At 41.7% G+C, this 17,602-nt stretch overlaps 1 protein-coding gene across 2 annotated transcripts in view; it reads right to left on the bottom strand.

The window, feature by feature from the left end:
- NAALAD2 (N-acetylated alpha-linked acidic dipeptidase 2) overlaps positions 1-17,602 on the bottom strand; it is an 82,793-nt gene that overhangs the window by 57,850 nt on the left and 7,341 nt on the right. For both annotated transcript variants that reach the window (XM_056125121.1, XM_056125120.1), the window contains 6 exons: positions 17,044-17,230; positions 14,554-14,655; positions 13,408-13,533; positions 9,663-9,849; positions 3,549-3,642; positions 1,058-1,156 (listed from right to left, as the gene is read on the bottom strand). In XM_056125121.1, coding sequence (XP_055981096.1) covers positions 1,058-1,156; positions 3,549-3,642; positions 9,663-9,849; positions 13,408-13,533; positions 14,554-14,655; positions 17,044-17,230 — 795 coding nt within the window. The remainder of the gene's footprint in view (positions 1-1,057; positions 1,157-3,548; positions 3,643-9,662; positions 9,850-13,407; positions 13,534-14,553; positions 14,656-17,043; positions 17,231-17,602) is intronic.

Below are 17,602 nucleotides of genomic sequence, written 5' to 3'. Positions count from 1 at the left end.
GAGATTGAAACCAAGTCAGCCACATGCAAGGTAAGCACCTTACCTGCTGTAATATCGCTCTAGCCCCCTTGAAAAAGTTTTAACTCCTTTGATTCCTTTACTTAGTAATGAATTTAATAAAATCTTTCACACATACTCATTTTTTTTATCTCTAAATCAGTGCTCAGGGATACTCCAGTGGATACTCCAAACAATATTTCACCACCCAGGCCCGGCAATTCAACACTGGGTAACTACATCTTGAACCTTACAATGCTACGGGGGGTGCTCCAGATCCCCCCAAGGAGTGTTAGAGGTCAGGGGGAGGCATGTGGTATCAGGATTCAAACTCTGCCCTAGCACAAACAAGGCATGGACTCCACACTGTTGAGCTATATCCCTGGTCCCACATGGTTGTTTTTTTTTATCTGAATGAAATCATGGTCTTACGTTTCAAAATCCTCTTAGAAAGTCCCAATAAGATGTTTGAGCTAACAACTCATCATGTTTAAATGCCCTTCTGTGATGTTAGGCCCATTGAACAATCCTGTCGTCATTCCCCTCCATACCACTTCTCTCATGTGTTCATCACAATCCTCAGCAGGTTAAGCGCACTGAACACTACCTGGTGACACGCTCACAAACAGTAACCCAACTGACCCCCTCTAACAGAAGTGGTGCATTATAACTGACCACTTTTCTCTTCTTCTTTCCTCCTTGCCTTAAGGAAACCCACTTGTTACAGGTAGAGAATGTCCAAAGTTGCCTAAAAGTCTGTTTCAAAACTTTAGGCAACAAGTGAACTGAAACTGTTGAATTTGTTGCTTGGAAATAATGTTTGGCCCTTGATAAAACAAATGTGATCACCACTACAAGAATTCAATACAACAATCATTCTGAGTGCTTCTGAAGTGATATAAAATGATGCATATTTAGCCACAAAAAAAAAAAAGAGAAGAAAAGTAAGCAAATTATACCTTGGAAAAGTAAGCAAATTATACCTTGCAGAATAGTCACCTTGACCTATTTTTCCATATACATACAATCTCAGCAGGTTGTGAAGGTAAAGCACAATTACCTGAGTAAACCGTGCCCTGTGAAGCCAGGACCAATGTTATAGGCCACATTCAAACCTCCCTTCCAGCTCTCATCAGGTGGGGGAGATCCACCCATGTGGCTGCAAGACAAGTAAAAATAACAGGAAAAGACTGAGTAGAAGAAATTATAATGCTTAACAAAGAGACATTAAAGAATATGCATTGAGAGCTAGAGTGATGGTACAGTGCAGAGGGCATTTGCCTGGTATCCCCAGCATCCCACATGGTCTCCTAAGCACCACCAGGAATGATTCCTGAGTGCAGAGCCAGGAGTAATCCCTGAGCATTGCTAGGTGTGGCCCAAAAACATAAAACAAAGAACATGCAGAGTTTTTTTTACTATTATTAAATATTTTATAAGGCATCATCTATCTCTCATAACACAAGAAACTATTTCTATCCTCGTTTATAGGGAAAGAAACTAACTCGGAAAAAAATTAAGCAATCAGTCCAAGTTTACACATCTAATAAGTGATGGCCATTATCAGATTACCTATATGATAATATTGGTTTGTCCTTTCTGCCTTTCCACAGGGAGCTTAGGTTTGTTGGGTTACTCCCATCACATCCCATCTGTGTTTACTTGTAATCTCTTTCTTTGTGCTGTATTTCCCCAACTGGTCAATTACCTTTATCTCCTAAACAGACCTGTTAACTTGTAAATACTGTTTTTCTTTTCTCCTTAAATCCTTTGTAAAGTTAATTCAGAGCAATATTCTTTTTGTATAGACCCAGGAAGACAGTTAATGCTATGCTTTTGTAACCTGGGAGTTAATTGACTCCGAATGATATTCACTCCTGGGCATCTGTTCTCTCGACTTAAGCCTCAGTTGTCCTTAGTTCCTAGCACCCCAAAAGCAGGGTCCCAATGAGGGACTGGATGGACTGAAGGCAAGCTATGAGCTACCCTGGCATTGAAATGGGCCAGGTCAAGCGCCATAATACTTAACTATAAGTTAAGAGCACTGTCATGGACAAATTCTGTCATGATCCAAAAAAGTAATAACTAGATTCAGACCCTGCTAGGGTTAGGAAAAATTAATCTGGCCCGAGTACTGTAGTCAGAGATCTATAGTGAGATGTCCCCAGGAGAACCACCATACAAGCTCAATGTATCTCTTACTGTGTCTATACAAAATAACAAATATTAAGAAGTAGAATTAAGATGTTAATTAAGATGTTAATTAAGTTATTGGACTAAAAGGAAAGGAGAAAAACCCCTAGGTGGTATTTCTGTCCTTGAGCCTTGATCTGAGATCAGGAAGGGCTTTGATATGCTGATTGTGCTACCACCAAAGGTGGGGGGGGGGGGTTGTTAATTGGAGAGAGACTAAAGAGACCAGGGAAGCAAGTAGAGGGCATTTGCAAGATGAGCGGGAGAGACAGGCGGAGACAATAAGGGGCACTGTGAGACTAGAATCGGGAGCTTAGTGAGACTGGAACAGCCGTGTGGGGAGAATGGAATAAATGGCAACTGATCATCAACCAGCCTGGAGGCCTCGCTTCCTCCTTCATCTGCCCATGACATTGGCCATCCTGGGTGGAAGAAGCGGCCTGAGACTACCTACCGCAGGCAGCAAGAGGAAGAGCCCCCAGGGCTTTCCTAGCCACCTGGAGATTATGTAATTACCTATTTACATTCTTTTTCAAAGGGGAAGTGCTCCAGGGGAAGTGCTCTCCTGCTAAGTCACAGCTCCAGGCCCACAATACTGGGGAAGTACTCTCACCTGAGCCACAGGCCTGGGACCACACTCCAGGGGAAGTGCTCTCCCACTGAATCACAGCACTGACCCAATAAGACATGAAATATTTAAGAAAGCCCCAACTCCAAAAATCAGTATTTGTATCTTTGGTCATAATTTTCTATTGAACCTTCACTTGTACTAAACAAAATAATCTTTTCTTATTATTTCTTTGTCAATGAACTCTTCTTACTATTTCTTCTTCCAAGATCTATTTTTATACAAGACTTTACTTTTTGGGACTGGAGAGATAGCACAGTGGGTACGGCATTGCCTTGCACGCGGTCGACCCGGGTTCTATCCCCAAAAGAAAAAGAAAAATCTCATATGGTTCCCGGAGCACTGTCAGGAGTAATTCCTGAGTGCAGAGCCAGGAGTATCCCCTGTGCATCACCGGGTGTGACCCCCCTCCCAAAAAAAAAAAAAAAAGACTTTACTTTTAAAAATTTATTATAGTTTAGGTAACATGGTTAAACTTATCTATAAGCCTTTCATAGTCTTGAAATGTAATTTCCCATTATATTAAAGACTTTAATACAATATATTAAAGACTTTAATATATTGTTGTTTTTGTTTTGGAGTCACACCCTGGAAGTACTATCTATACTATCTCTCCTGTCCCTGAAGACTTTAAATTTAATATAACTAAATTATTTACACTTTAGATAAACTAATTTAGAAAATGACACAGTACAGAAATCTTAATTCATAAACAATGGGAAAATTATACCGTAATAATATTTCTGCATCATTATATCCAATGGGATGTACAGGGATTTGTGGGATCCCCACTCCTTCTTCTACATCAAGTCGAAAGGTGTACTCTGCAAAAGACAAATGCATGACATGAAATGTGTGTATCTGAGCAAGAGGTTATAAAGAAGTTTCTTTTATTACTATTGTACATTTGCAATATTTAAAATTATATTCAAAATTTAAAATTTAAAAAAAGTTTGGGCCGGAGCGATGTACAGTGGGTATGGTGTCTGCCTTGCACACTGAGGACCTAGATTCAATTCCCGGTACCCCAGATGATCCCCCAAGCCCAGCAGGATTGATCCCTAAGCATAGAGGTAGGAGTAGGCCCTGAGAATCCCAACCAAGTGTGACCTGAAAACAAAAATTCAAAAATTTTCACAAAGTCAATAACTAGTAAGGCCAGAGCGATAGTGCAGGGAGGGTGCTTAGGCTTACCAGCATCCCATATCGTCCCCCTGAGAATCACCAGGTGTGACCCAAAAAACAAAAACAAAAACAACATATTACTTATAGTGGCCTGCAATTAAGAAATGGGAAATTACATTTTAAGACTATGAAAGGCTTATAGATAAGTGTGGGAAAGATCTACACGGTATGTTCTGTGAAACACTGAGAGTACTTAATTGTAAGGTTGATGCAGGCAGGCAGATAGGGAAGGCCCTTCCCAAGGCAGTGGCAGTTAATCTCCTGGGAAGTACTAGCCCTGACCTCATTGAGAACTGGTGCCAGTCTGTAGCTGACCCTGAGGAGTCTGGACCAACCCCCTCCAACAGAAGCTCCTGAAGAAACAAAAGTCAGGAAAGGAATTTCAAAGAAAACCCCTTACCACTCCCAACCCCCTTGGTAACCTCCCTAGCAATGGACTTTGACCTAGGTAGAAGCTTCACATGGGTGCAGGTTGGAGAACCCTATAAAGGCCATCTTGAACAAAGGAAGCACATGCATATGCTGCCTGAGCCCATGTGCTGCCTATGCCCATGTGGCCGAGCACATGTGGTACCTGAGCACATCTGTCACCTGCAATTCCCCTCTTGAGATGTGTACTTTCATGTTTTCAAGTCTAATGCTGGAATGTGTGAAGGGGCTCTCTCCACCCTTGGAGAAGCTGGGTTCTCTCTTGAGCGCATTACTCTCCACTTCCTCCCACTTTATCTCCATCCTTCCCTTCAACCCCTCCAAATAAAAATTGTGTAATTTCACTGCTTGTCTACTCCTGAAATTCCTTTCTGAGAGGTGAGACAAGAATCCAGTAACCCTGGGTCCCAGGTGGCAGAGGCAGATGGGGAGAAAGTGACTGTCTTTCTCCTCCCCACTTCACATAAGTCACCCATGGAGCCCACTGACATCAATAGTAGGGAATGATAAGGTGCTTCTAAAATTCACATCAAACGGACGTAGAATAGCCACAAAAACCTTGAAAAGAAATTGTAACTTGAAAGACTTACAAGTCTATTGGAATAAAAAACTTAAAAGGACAGGCACACAAAGTATAAGCAACAATCAGCAAAGGGAATACTCCTATCTCTCCCAGAACATAAAACAGTACAGAAGGAGTCAGAGCAACATTACAGCAGGGCGGAAGTTTGTTTGCCTTGCATGCAGCAACCGAGGTTTGATTCCCCAGCACTCTATATGGTCCCCCAAGTCCCACAAGAGTGATCTAAGAACAGTCAAGAGTAAGCCCTAAGTACTACAGGGTGTGACAAATAAAATAAATAAATAAATATTAGAAAGCTTTAGAAAATTATTTGAAGTTCTCTTGTAATACATCAAATACATTTTCCAGCCATTCTAGTTTTATATAGAAAAATAAGAGAAAAATAAGAAAGCATATAAAGACTAGACTAAAACTGTTAGAGGCAGTTTTATGTGTAAGGGCCTTCAAAATGAAAACAATCCAAATGTCCATCAAGAAGTACATTAACCAACAAAATATAGCATACTTATTTAATGGAATACTATTCAGTATTAAAAAAATGAACTAGGTAATTGCAGACATCAGAGTGAATGAATCTCAAATAAATGATTCTGACACCAAACACATTACAATCACATATTTTATTTATTTATTTATTTATTTATTTATTTTTTCTTTTTGGGTCACACCTGGCAATGCACAGGGTTAATCCTGGCTCATGCACTCAGGAATTACTCCTGGCAGTGCTCGGGGTACCACATGGGATGCTGGGAATCGAACCTGGGTCCGTTGCATGCAAGGCAAACACCCTACCTGTTGTGCCATTGTTCCAGCCCCAACAATCACATATTTTAGAATATGTATGGCCTGGAGAAGAACAAAATCATTGGGAAAGTCAGGAAGACTAAGTTCTAGTTCTACAAAAGTAGGTTCCTTCAGTAATGAGAATATGTACTTCTGGGACAAGAATGACAGTACTGGGGCCAGAGCGATAGTACAGTGGGTAGGGTGTTTGCCTTGCATGCAGCCAATCCAGATTCAAACCCCGGTGTAGGATAACATTGGTTTGTCTTTTCTGCCTTGCCACAGGGAGCTTAGGTTTATTGGGTTACTCTCATCACAGTGCCCCCATTCCTCTGTGTTTATTTGTAACTTCTTTCTTTGTGCTCTGCTAACTTGTAAATATTGTTTTTCTCTTCTCCTTAAATCCTTTGTATAGTTAATTCAGAGCAATGTCCTTTTTTTTATGAACACAAGAAGACAGTTAATGCTACGCTTTTGTAACTTGGGAGTTAATGACTCTGAATGATATTTACCTCCTGCTTTAAACGTCAGTTGCCCTTACTTCCTAGCACCCCAAAAGCAGGGTCCCGACGAGGGACTGGATAGACCCAGGGCAAGCAGTGAGCTATGTGCTACCCTGGCATCTAAATGGGCCTGGCCAAAGTGCCATAATGCTTAACTATAAGGTGAGAGCATGGTCATGGACAAATGCTGTCATGATCCAAAAAACAATAGCTAGATTCGAATCCTGCTAGGGTTAGGAAAGATTTTTTTTTTTTGCATCATACCCTGTGATGCTCAGGGGTTATTTCTGACTCTGCACTCAGGAATTACTCCAGGCAGTGCTCAGGGGACCATAAGGGATGCTGGGAATCGAAACAGGGTCAGCTTCCAGCAAGGCAAACACCCTACCCACTGTACTACTGCTCCAGCCCCAAGGGTTAGGAAAGATTTATCTGAGCACTGTAGTCTGAGATCTACAGTAAGATGTCCCCAGGAGAACCACCTTACTAGCTCAATGTATCTCTTACTGTGTCCATACAAAATAATATTAAGAAGTAGAATTAAGATGTTAATTAAGTTATTGGACTAAGGAGAAGAGGAACACCCCTATGTGGTGTTTCTGCCCTTGAGCCTAATGGGCCATCAGGAAGGGCTTTCTTATGTTGATTTTGCTACCAGACTGGGTGAACCATCTGCCCCCAGTGCTGGGAGAAGATAAATGAGGGAGGGAGAGAAATGAGAGAGTTGGAGGAGTGGGGAGAGAGAGCAGGCAGCAAGACGGAGCACAGAGAGATGAGTGAGAGAGATAGGAGAAGACAGGAATGAGGGGCAGTGTGAGAATAGAATGGGGAGCTCAGAGAGACTGGAACAGGTGTGTGGAGAGAGTCAGAATCTGGGGATCTGGAGGGCTGGAGCGATAGCACAGCGGGTAGGGCGTTTGCCTTGCAAGCAGCCAACCTGGTTTCAATTCCCAGCATCCCATATGATCCCCTGAGCACTGCCAGGGGTAATTCCTGAGTGCAAAGCCAGGAGTAACCCCTGAGCATCACCTGGTGTGACCCAAAAAGAGAAAGAAAAAAAGAATCTGGGGATCTGGGATCTAGGAATGAAGGGATAGGAAGGAAGAGTGTGAGATGGGAGAGACGAGAGATTGAAAAAACAGCAACTAATCAGCAACTGGCTTGGTCCTCGTTTCCTCCTCCATCTGCCCCATGGCATGGACTTCCCTGGCTGGGGAAGCGGCCCAAGGTGCCCCGAACACGGGCAGTGAGGGAAGAGCCTTCATGGGCTTCCCTGGCTGCCCTGGGAGATTATACACCCTGGCATCCCATATGGTCCCCAAAGCACCACCACGAGTAATTCCTGAGCGCAGAACCACGAGTAACCCCTGAACATTGCTGGGTGTGAACCCCTCCAAAAAAAGCAAAAAAAAGAACTATAGTATAGTGGGTAGGGAGCTTGCTTTGCACGAAGCTGACTCAATTCAATCCAGAGCATCCCATATAGACCTCCAAACACAGCCAGGAGTGATTTCTGAGTGCAGAGCCAGGAGTAAATCCTGATCATCACTGGTTGTGGCCAAAAACAAAAATAAAAGAATATGTATTTCCAAGACATTAGTAGAATTGCGCACACACACACATACACACACACACACACACACACACACAAACCCTCCAACCCCATCAAAAACTGAGGAGAAGAAATGAACAGAAGCTTCCTCAAAAAAGAAATACAAATGCCAAAAGGCACATAAAAAATGCTCTACATTGCTAATCATCAGGGAGATGCAAATCAAAACAATAATGAGATATCATCTCACACCACAGAGACTGGCACACATCCAAAAGAACAAGAACAACCAGTGCTGGTGCAAATATGGGGAGAAAGGGACACTCTTATTGTTAGTGGGAATGCTGACTGGTCCATCCTTTTTGGAAAACAATAAGAGTATTTCTTTAAAAAACTAGAAATTGAATTTTCACATGACCCAGCAATACCACTTCTGGGAATATATCCCAAGGGTGCAAAAGAGCACAGTAGAAATGACATCTGCACTTGTATGTTCATTGCAGTACTGTTCACAATAGCCAGAATCTGGAAATAACCCGAGTGCCTGAGAACAGACGACTGGTTAAAGAAACTTTGGTACATTTACACAGTGAAATACAATGCAGCTATTAGGAAAGATGAAGTCATGAAATTTGCTTATAAGTGGATGGTCATGGAGAGTATCTTGCTAAGTGAAATGAGTCAGAAAGAGAGGGACTGGGGCTGAAACAATAGTACAGCGGGTAGGGCGTTTGATTTGCATGGAGCCAACCTGGGTTTGATTCCCAGAATCTCATATTGTCCCCCAAGCACCGCCCAGAGTAATTCCTGAGTACAGACTCAGGGGTAACCCCTGAGCATTGCCCGGTGTGACCCAAAAAGTCAAAAGAGAGAGAGAGAGAGAAAGAGAGAGAGAGAGAGAGAGAGAGAGAGAGAGAGAAGGACAGACATAGAATGACTGCACTCATTTATAGAATATGTATATATATGAAAAAAAACAACCATAATATGAGTCTGACACCCAAAGACAGTAGACACAAGGACCAGAAGCCTGCCTCATGAGCTGGGGAAGAAGGCTGCTGGAATAAAGAAGGGATCACTGAGTCAATGATGGTTGGAGGGATCATTCAGAATAAAAGATGTGTGCTGAAAGTAGATAAAGGACCAAACATGGTAGCGTCTCAGTATCTGTATTGCAAACCATAATGCCCAAAAGTAGAGAAAGAGTATGGGGGAAACTGTCTACCATAGAAGCAGGGGGAGGGGTGAAATGGGGAGGAAAACTGGGTGGAAAATGTGCACTGGGATGGGTGTTCAATCATTGTCTGACTGAAACTCAAACATGAAAACGTTGTAACTGTTCCTCACAGTGATTCAATTTTTGAAAAAAGTATGTATTTTTGGACACATCTGTTAAATGAAATGAGAAAATTCTACTCTTCCCTGAATTTCTATGCCCATGTTTATACCTCATGAAAAATTTAAATACTAGAATTTTTTTTAATTTCTAGAACTAATAATATAAAATACTGGGGCTGAAGTGATAGTACAGCGGGGAGGGCGTTTGCCTTGCATGCGGCCAATCCGGGTTCAATCCCGGCATCCCATATGGTCCCTCCGAGTACAGCCAGGAGTAATTCCTAACTGCAGAGCCAGGAGTAACCCCTAAGCATTGCTGGGTATGACCCAAAACACACACATACACACACACACACACACAAAATACTACAACTGCACACACAGTTTTTGTTATTCTGTGGAGACTTGTTATCTCTAAAGGAAAAATAGTATTTTTGCGAAACAGGTTGGGGGTGGAAGCTCATCCTTTACCTTTAGCTGGATAGCCTGGAGTGAGTGGGTCCCCAGCACCATTCAGGTTGAGCACATTCCCTCTCTGGGCTGCAGAGCCGGGAAGGTTCCATCCTTTGGGATATGGCTGTACCTCAGGAGCAGAATAGTCGGCTGGGTCTGAGAACAAGATGATGCCTGTAGCCCCTGCTAACATGGCATTTTTCACCTGCAAAGGCAATGTGCAATGCACGTGTGAAATAGAAAATGACTGACAGAGTCACCAAAAGAAAAGCAAGTCAGAGCAAAGGAAATGAAGGCTCTGCTTTTTAGCACACATTATTTATTCAGTTTGCTTTGCCGCAATATAATTTCTCTCACAGAACATACATTTCTTCTCTACTGCTCTGAGGTTTTTGTCTCTGTTAAGTAGTTCTATGATCTCTAAAACTACAAAATTCAATTTTTCGTACTACATTGACATATATTCTTTGACATATATTCATTGACATATAATGCTTTATATATTTATAATATGGTCCAAATCAGTATTTTAAAATACCTGTTTTGTTTTTGGTGTGAGATTTTGTTTTCTTGTTTTAGGGGGGCCTACCTGGCAGTGCTAAGGGGTTACCACTAGCTCTGCACTTGTGAACACTCCTGGCTATGTTCCAGGGACTATATGGGGAACTGAAGATCGAACCTGAGTCAGTTATGAGCAAAGCAAGCAGGTACAAATACTTTTTAACGGACTGGAGTGATAGGACAGAAGGTTCCTCACACACAACTGAACTGAGTTTGACCCCTGGCATCCCATGTGGTCCCCTGAGCACCACCAGGAGTAATTACTGAATGCAGAGTCAGGAGTGGCCCCTGAGATTCACCAGGATGGCCCAAAAACAAAAACCTTTAAAATATTTTTCTCTTCACACAAGTGTTTAAGTACATAGACACAAAAATGTTCACACTCACGGGGCTGGAGTGATAGTACAGGAGGTAGGGCATTTGCATTTCATGCGGCTGACCTGGGTTTGATCCCCAGCACCCTACAGAGTCATCTGAGCCCACCAGGAGTCATCCCTGAGTGCATAGCCAGGAGTAAGCCCTGAGCACAAGTCGGTGTGCCCCCACCCCGAAAAAAAATAAATAAAGATGTTCACAGTGGTGGTACTTATTATTTCATGACAACCCAAACTTTTGTCAGAGGCATGGCTAACTAAAATGTGACAAATTCAATTAAATAGAATAGGCACCTGAAATGATGAGGCAGTTGCTTAATGAGCTACTATACAGAAATTATTAAGTACCAGTCACTATCCTAAGTGTTTTCAAAGAGTCACTGAGTCTTACTAAGGATCTATGGGATTAGAGCTGTTACTACCATTCAAGTTTTAGATATGACAAAATATGGGCACAGGGAGGATAGAAAGGTACTCCTAGCAAAGAGGAATAGGGACCAGGTTAGATCAAAGCTGTGTAGACTGAGAGCGCTGTCCTCTTCACCACTTCATAGTGCTTCCCCTGCTGCCTGGAGGAGCACCAAGGAGTCAGCGCTGCATGACAGTTAGGTGCCACAAAAGTGTCTTAAAAATAAATATTGGGGGGCTGGAGAGATAGCACAGTGGGTAGGGCGTTTGCCTTGCACGCAGCTGACCCAGGTTCAATTCCCAACATCCCATATGGTCCCCTGAGTACCACCAGGAGTAACTCCTGAGTGCAGAGCCAGGAGTAACCCCTGTGCATCGCTGGGTATGACCCAAAAAAGAAAAATAAATAAATAAATAAATATGGACAATAAATGAATATAGATCTATTTTATCTACCGTTGACAGAATTAGGTCTGAAGAGAACTTTTAAAATTGGACATGGTGCCGCCAGCCGGTCACTCTATACCTGTGAGGCAAGTACATCAACAGCCTGATGGCGCCTTCAGACTTTCAAATACCCCAAAATTCCTGCTGTGCCTTTGGCCAGACCCCAACAACTTGGGGCAAAGTTTACCAAGAAAGTAAATGGCCAAAAGTTCCATATGTGGGAGACACACCCACAAGCCACCTCCAGCTCAGCTATATAACTGGAGGCAAGGCCTCTCTTGTTCCTGATCGAACTGCTTAATGGCCATGATCCCAGAGACTCAGAGACAAATCTCGAAACCCAGCAGCTTCGGCAGAGATGCGTTCGGTCCCCGCAAAGGATTACCTGGTGCCGGACCACCCCAGAGGGGAAAGGGTATTGTCCCTCTGCCTACGCCCCCTTGGCGGCTCAGTGGCCGCCACCTTCCAGAGGCCATTGAACAGTCAGGTTTGGAACGCAGTGATGAGACACGTGGGGTCTCACAGGATGGGGGTAGACCCGGCCCTTTCCTCCCCACCCCAACGAGACCCCAAGTCACCACCCACGAACACCTCTCTGGCTCCTGATCAACCTGCTTAATGGCCATGATCCCAGAGACTGAGGAACAAATCTCAGAACCCAACAGGTTTTGGCAAAAATCCCTCCAGATTTAATTGTTAAAATTTCAGATTTCCAAAATCGCACAGCCACTACTGTGGCCATACGACATCATATGTTATTCATAACCAGAAATAGAAAACAAATTGTCTACTGTTGCCTTTTAGGCAGATATGAATGTTGGGGTAAAAATCTCAAATAATAATGGTGGGTCTCATGTCGAAATATTGAATGTAATCAAAGTAGAGAGAGAGTAATGTGGAAATCATCTGCCCCACAGGTAGGGGAAGGGTGTAGGATAGGGGATATACTGGGGTTTTTGGTGGTGGAAAATGGGCACTGGTGAAGGGACAGGTGTTTCATTGTATGACCGAAACTTAAACCTGAAAGCTTTGCAACTGCTCTCATGGTGATTCAATAAATAAAATTATAAAAAAAGAAAAAGATAAAAGCAAAGTGGAGTTCATGCCCAATTCAATCAGCCTAATCAATGGCTAAATAAATAGCAATACTCCTACATTAAAAAAATAATAAAAATTTTAAAAAATTTGACATCTCTAGGCAATGAAGTGGGGTATCAAAGGAACTTCTCATATTTTAGTATATACAAATGTCTTTAAGACAAATAGCATGGGGCTGGAGCATAGTATAGCTGGCAGTGTGTTTGTCTTACACACAGCCAACTAGGGTTCAATCCCTGGCACCCCCATATGATCCTCTACCAAGAATGTTCCCTCAGTAGCAAAAAATAAATTAATTAAATTCAAAGCAAATATGAATTTTGTAATAAAATCAATCATAAATTCTACCTAGGTCACAAAATATATCTAATACAAGATATTTGGATAAATATCGCAAAATAATGCACATATATAAAAGTGCTCATATACCACATAATATATATATACAGACTAGATGTATACATATAATGTACCTATAGACACAAGATGTGTGCAAACACACAAGATTATATATGCAATATAATATATGCCTATACATATGTGCTTTTGTATGTACCCACAAGATATGCCTATATGTATCATATAATATATATATATGTACAGAACATATTTATAGACAAGATGTGCATCTATATGCCACAAAATGTATGGGCATATATCCCCACATTGTATACAAATATTTAAAGCACTTTCAGAAAAATGGATACCAAAATTCGTAGTACTAAGCCTATCTTCTTTTTCTAGAAGAGCAAATAGTACAAATAGTACAATACTTTATTTCCTCTGAAGATTTTCCCATATCTTGCAATAACTATCTTTAGTACTAAGCCTATCTTCTTTTTCTAGAAGAGCAAATAGTACAAATAGTACAATACTTTATTTCCTCTGAAGATTTTCCCATATCTTGCAATAACTATCTTTCCAGTGCAATTGATGCTCAATTCTCTTTCTAGTTTGAAAAAATCTTCAGTACGAGCGTAGTTCACATATATGAGATCTCCCTGAATAGAAAGGAAAAAATAAACACAATTCTGTTGTGACTAAAGACAAAACTGAAAATTATATACGATCATTTACATCATCAAAGTTCTCTCTCCTGGTTAGAGCTGAATAAACAAATCAAAGCTAGTTCAATAAGTGTTCTAAAAAGTCACTTCAAAATCATAAAAAGTGAGAAAAAAACATAGAAAACATTTTAAGCAGGGTTTTTCGTTTTGAATAAATAAATCATCAGCGTAGTCTGGGCCACAGGAAATAGAATAAATAGAATAAATAAAACCAGGGGGTTCTTCGTTGCTGTTCCATTTTATTTGGGACCACATGTAGGGCTTACTCCTGACTCTGTGCTCAGAGATCACTACTACTGGCAGTGCTCAGGGGACCAAATGCAGTGCCAAATACAAACCAGGTGGGCCATGTGCCTTAACTCAAATACTATCTCTCCAGGCCCTAAAATCATTCTTTAAACCCCAATTATGTTCTTAACTCTCCACCATGGTAATAATTTAAGAGTTTCTGTGATTGGGGTTGGAGCAATAGTACAGTGGGTAAGGCATTTGTCTTGCATGTGGCAGACCCAAGTTCAATTCCCATTACCCCATATGGTTCCCCGAGCACAGTCAGGAGTGATCCTTGAGTGCAGATCCACAAGTAAGTGCTGAGCACCACTGGTGTAGCAAAAAAAAAAAAAAAATTCTGTGGTGTAATCTATAAACTTCTTCTGCACACCTGTAATAAATCAGACTGTGGAAGAAAGAGAAAAGCATGCAAGAGCCACTGCCAACCCAAATGAAAGGTGTGTTGGCAGTTTCTGTGATGCAGGAGAGGCACTCACTTCACCAGGCTCTGACTTCCATTTATTCTTTTCTCTTTATTTTTTACATTTTTTGGGGGGGATACTGTTTAGGATACACAGCACAATCATCCTGGCTCCTCCTCCTCACTGCCTCAGTTTTTGTCCTCTACCATGGTTTTATAAAATAAACATTTTGAAACTTAATGACTAAAGAATCAAATTTTACCTCTGGCATGCCCTGGGCTGAGAAGGCATTGTATGGAGGTGCAATATTTGTAACATTCTCATATCCATCTGGTGGCAGTTCAAGATATGATGTTTTGAAAATCTAGTAAGAATAGAAATACATGAAGTTGGAGAGAAATTTCACAGATATTTATTTTAAAATAATGCATTTTCCCATAACTATAAACCCTAGAAAAAGAATCTCGAATACAGGTTCTATAATGAACCTGTTGTATCTGGATGAAGTTTACTGGCAACAACAATCAGGAGATTCCTGCATCTTTGAAAAAGTGGAGTCATCTCTAAAAGCAGTCTTGGTAACTAGGCCCTTATGAAGTACAAACACACAGTCTGGAAGACGGCACAGTCCTCATCTCCCTTTTAGTTTTCTAGAAGCTGCCTGTCCTTCGTCAGCATTTAAGCAATGGTTCCTCATATTTTATTCCCAGTCCACTGCTCACTCCACTCTGTGCTCCCTTTCTTCAACAGATCTTTGACCCTTCAAATCTAACCAACAGTCAACAAGCTTCCCAGACAGTATTGTGAGCGCCTAATGGAAAGTTCAATTTAGACATCCAAACACAGCAGTCCTCGTATCTCTGTAATCTTCGTGGGATGGGGACAGATCAGTCCCCTCCCTGCCAAAGGCCCAGTTCTTCAGTCACCCACATCTAGCTCTCACTGCTGCCAAAGAGCATGCTAGTTTCAGGACTGATCTCGGAGAGAGGCCAGAGACACTGCCGTTGATCGTCCCAACTCCAAAATCCCTGAAGCTTGTCACTGTGTATGCAGCTGTGCAAGGTCTCCAAACTTCACAGAGCTGATAGCTCAGGAGAAACAAGAAAATTAAGATGGGAAAATTGAGTTGAAGCCCAGGAAGCTCAGTGAGTGAAAACAATTACACAGAAGGTACAACTACCTTACAGCTCAGTAAATCCTCAGGCCATGACTTTAGCAATACCAATACACGATATAAGCTAGTAACAAGCAATATAAATTATTTTGTGCCTGCTAAGGGAGCAGGCTTAGAGGGTGGAGGGAAACTAGAGGCAATGATGGAGGAATGGTCACATTGGTGGTGTGACTGGTGTTGAATACCTGAAACAACTGCACTGTGAACAACTTTGCAAGTCACAGTGCTTAAATAAAATTTCATTCAAGGCTAAAAACAAAACAAACATAGTCTAGTGGAGCTGTTTTGCTTCCCTCTAGGCATGCTGCTGGTTCTGCCTTCCCTCCTGTTCCAACACACCCTTAGGTGACCCCCCCAACAGTAGGTACCAGGAGTCACCTTGAATACTCACCTCCTCCCCCGCCCGCAATGGCCCCACAGCCCAGCCAATCACTCACTTCTCACACTGCCTCCTTACTGCTGTTTAAAAATCCACCCCTTTTCCTCTTTAAGCTAACAGCTGAATTAACAGCCTTACAATCTCTGACTTGGAAACCAGCATTAGTCCCATTCACAGTCTGTCTGACCTGCAGACCATCTGAAATGCCTTTTGGTCTCATCCTTCCGATGGTTTCAATTGACTAAAGTTGAATTCTAAATGCCTTGGGATAGTAGCAAAGCCTTTCTATGATCTGTACCCCAAACATTTATAATGTTTATCGTTTCAGTTTGTTTTGGGGCCACACCCATTGGTACTCAGGGGCTATTTCCTGCTTGGGGTACTTCCCTTATGGTACCAGGGATCAAATTTAGGCCTCCTATATGCATGTTTTCCAGATCATTGAGTCTTCACCATGCCCTGTATATTCTTTAATATCAGCACTCACTTTGCATTTGACACTCTTTTTTTTTTTTTTTTTTTTTTTTTTTTTGCTTTTTGGGTCACACCCGGAATGCACAGGGGTTACTCCTGGCTCTGCACTCAGGAATTACTCCTAGTGGTGCTCAGGGGACCATATGGGATGCTGGGAATTGAACCCGGGTTGGCCGCGTGCAAGGCAAATGCCCTACCCACTGTGCTATTGCTCCAGCCCCGCATTTGACACTCTTAAGATGCAGAAAATCATTATGTTCTCCAAATAATACTAAGCTTGTACGTGTCTCCAGGTCTTTCTTGATATTATTTTTCTTCTGTCTAGAATCTATTGCCTTGAATTTTTATGACAAATTCTTAAGATATTTCATGATTAACACATAAATCTATCAGGAAGACTTCCTGAACTCTTGGCCTGGATGGAGTGAGTCTCTTCTGTATAGATCAATAACCCTAATCATACTCTCCATTATGCTTCCATATTGATTGGAAGTGACAGTTTCAATGTCTGTCTTCCCTAAGTTAGTAAAGATATCCTGTCCTCATCTTCATTACTATATGAGGACCTAGCACTGTGCCTAATACAGAGTAGGCTCTGAAATATTTGTAACTTGCCCAAAATAGGAGTCCCATTGTAGTATTAACTCAAATTCTATTTTCACTTGACCCTAAATTCCAATTCATGCAACCATGTGAGATTCTAAGATGAAAGGCACCCACATCACCTCCACTCCATGTTCATCCAGGATTGATACATAGTTGGGTTTTGTCTCATTCGGGAAAGAGAGAAGAACATCGTAATGAACCAACTTCGCTGAATCCAGCCCAAATTTCTTCCACTCTGTCTGTATTTTTTTGGCAAGCAGCAAATTTTCTTCTGTTCCTGCCAGATGAGGGAGTTTTGTAAAAGAGCTAAAATAAAAATGAAATAGAAGTGGGAGTTAAAGACATGTTCAAGGATTGTGCCTATGAACCATTCCAGATGTCTTAGTGGCCCTTTAGGAAATCATTTTTATTTCTACATCAAAGAAAATTTTTAAAAAGCCAAGCTCTTATAAACATTGAGTGGCTATTCCAATACTGGTAAAGCCAATTTTAAACTGTTTGTGTATAACTGCAATTGTAAAATCATATGCTCCCAGAAAAGAACACATTTCATGGTAAACAAACTTGGAAAAAGGTGCTTCTGTGCCAAGGCTCCTCCAGGGGGCTCATCAGCAAACAGGATGTTTTGAAAACTGACTATTTTCCGAAGAACAGTTGGTCAGACTATATTTTTTTTTA

This window comes from Sorex fumeus, unplaced genomic scaffold (assembly GCF_029834395.1).
Source record: "Sorex fumeus unplaced genomic scaffold, SorFum_2.1 ptg000054l, whole genome shotgun sequence".
NCBI classification, from domain to species: domain Eukaryota; kingdom Metazoa; phylum Chordata; class Mammalia; order Eulipotyphla; family Soricidae; genus Sorex; species Sorex fumeus.
The sequence above is the reverse complement of the archived record's forward strand: the minus strand, read 5'-3'. Positions and strand labels throughout refer to the sequence as shown.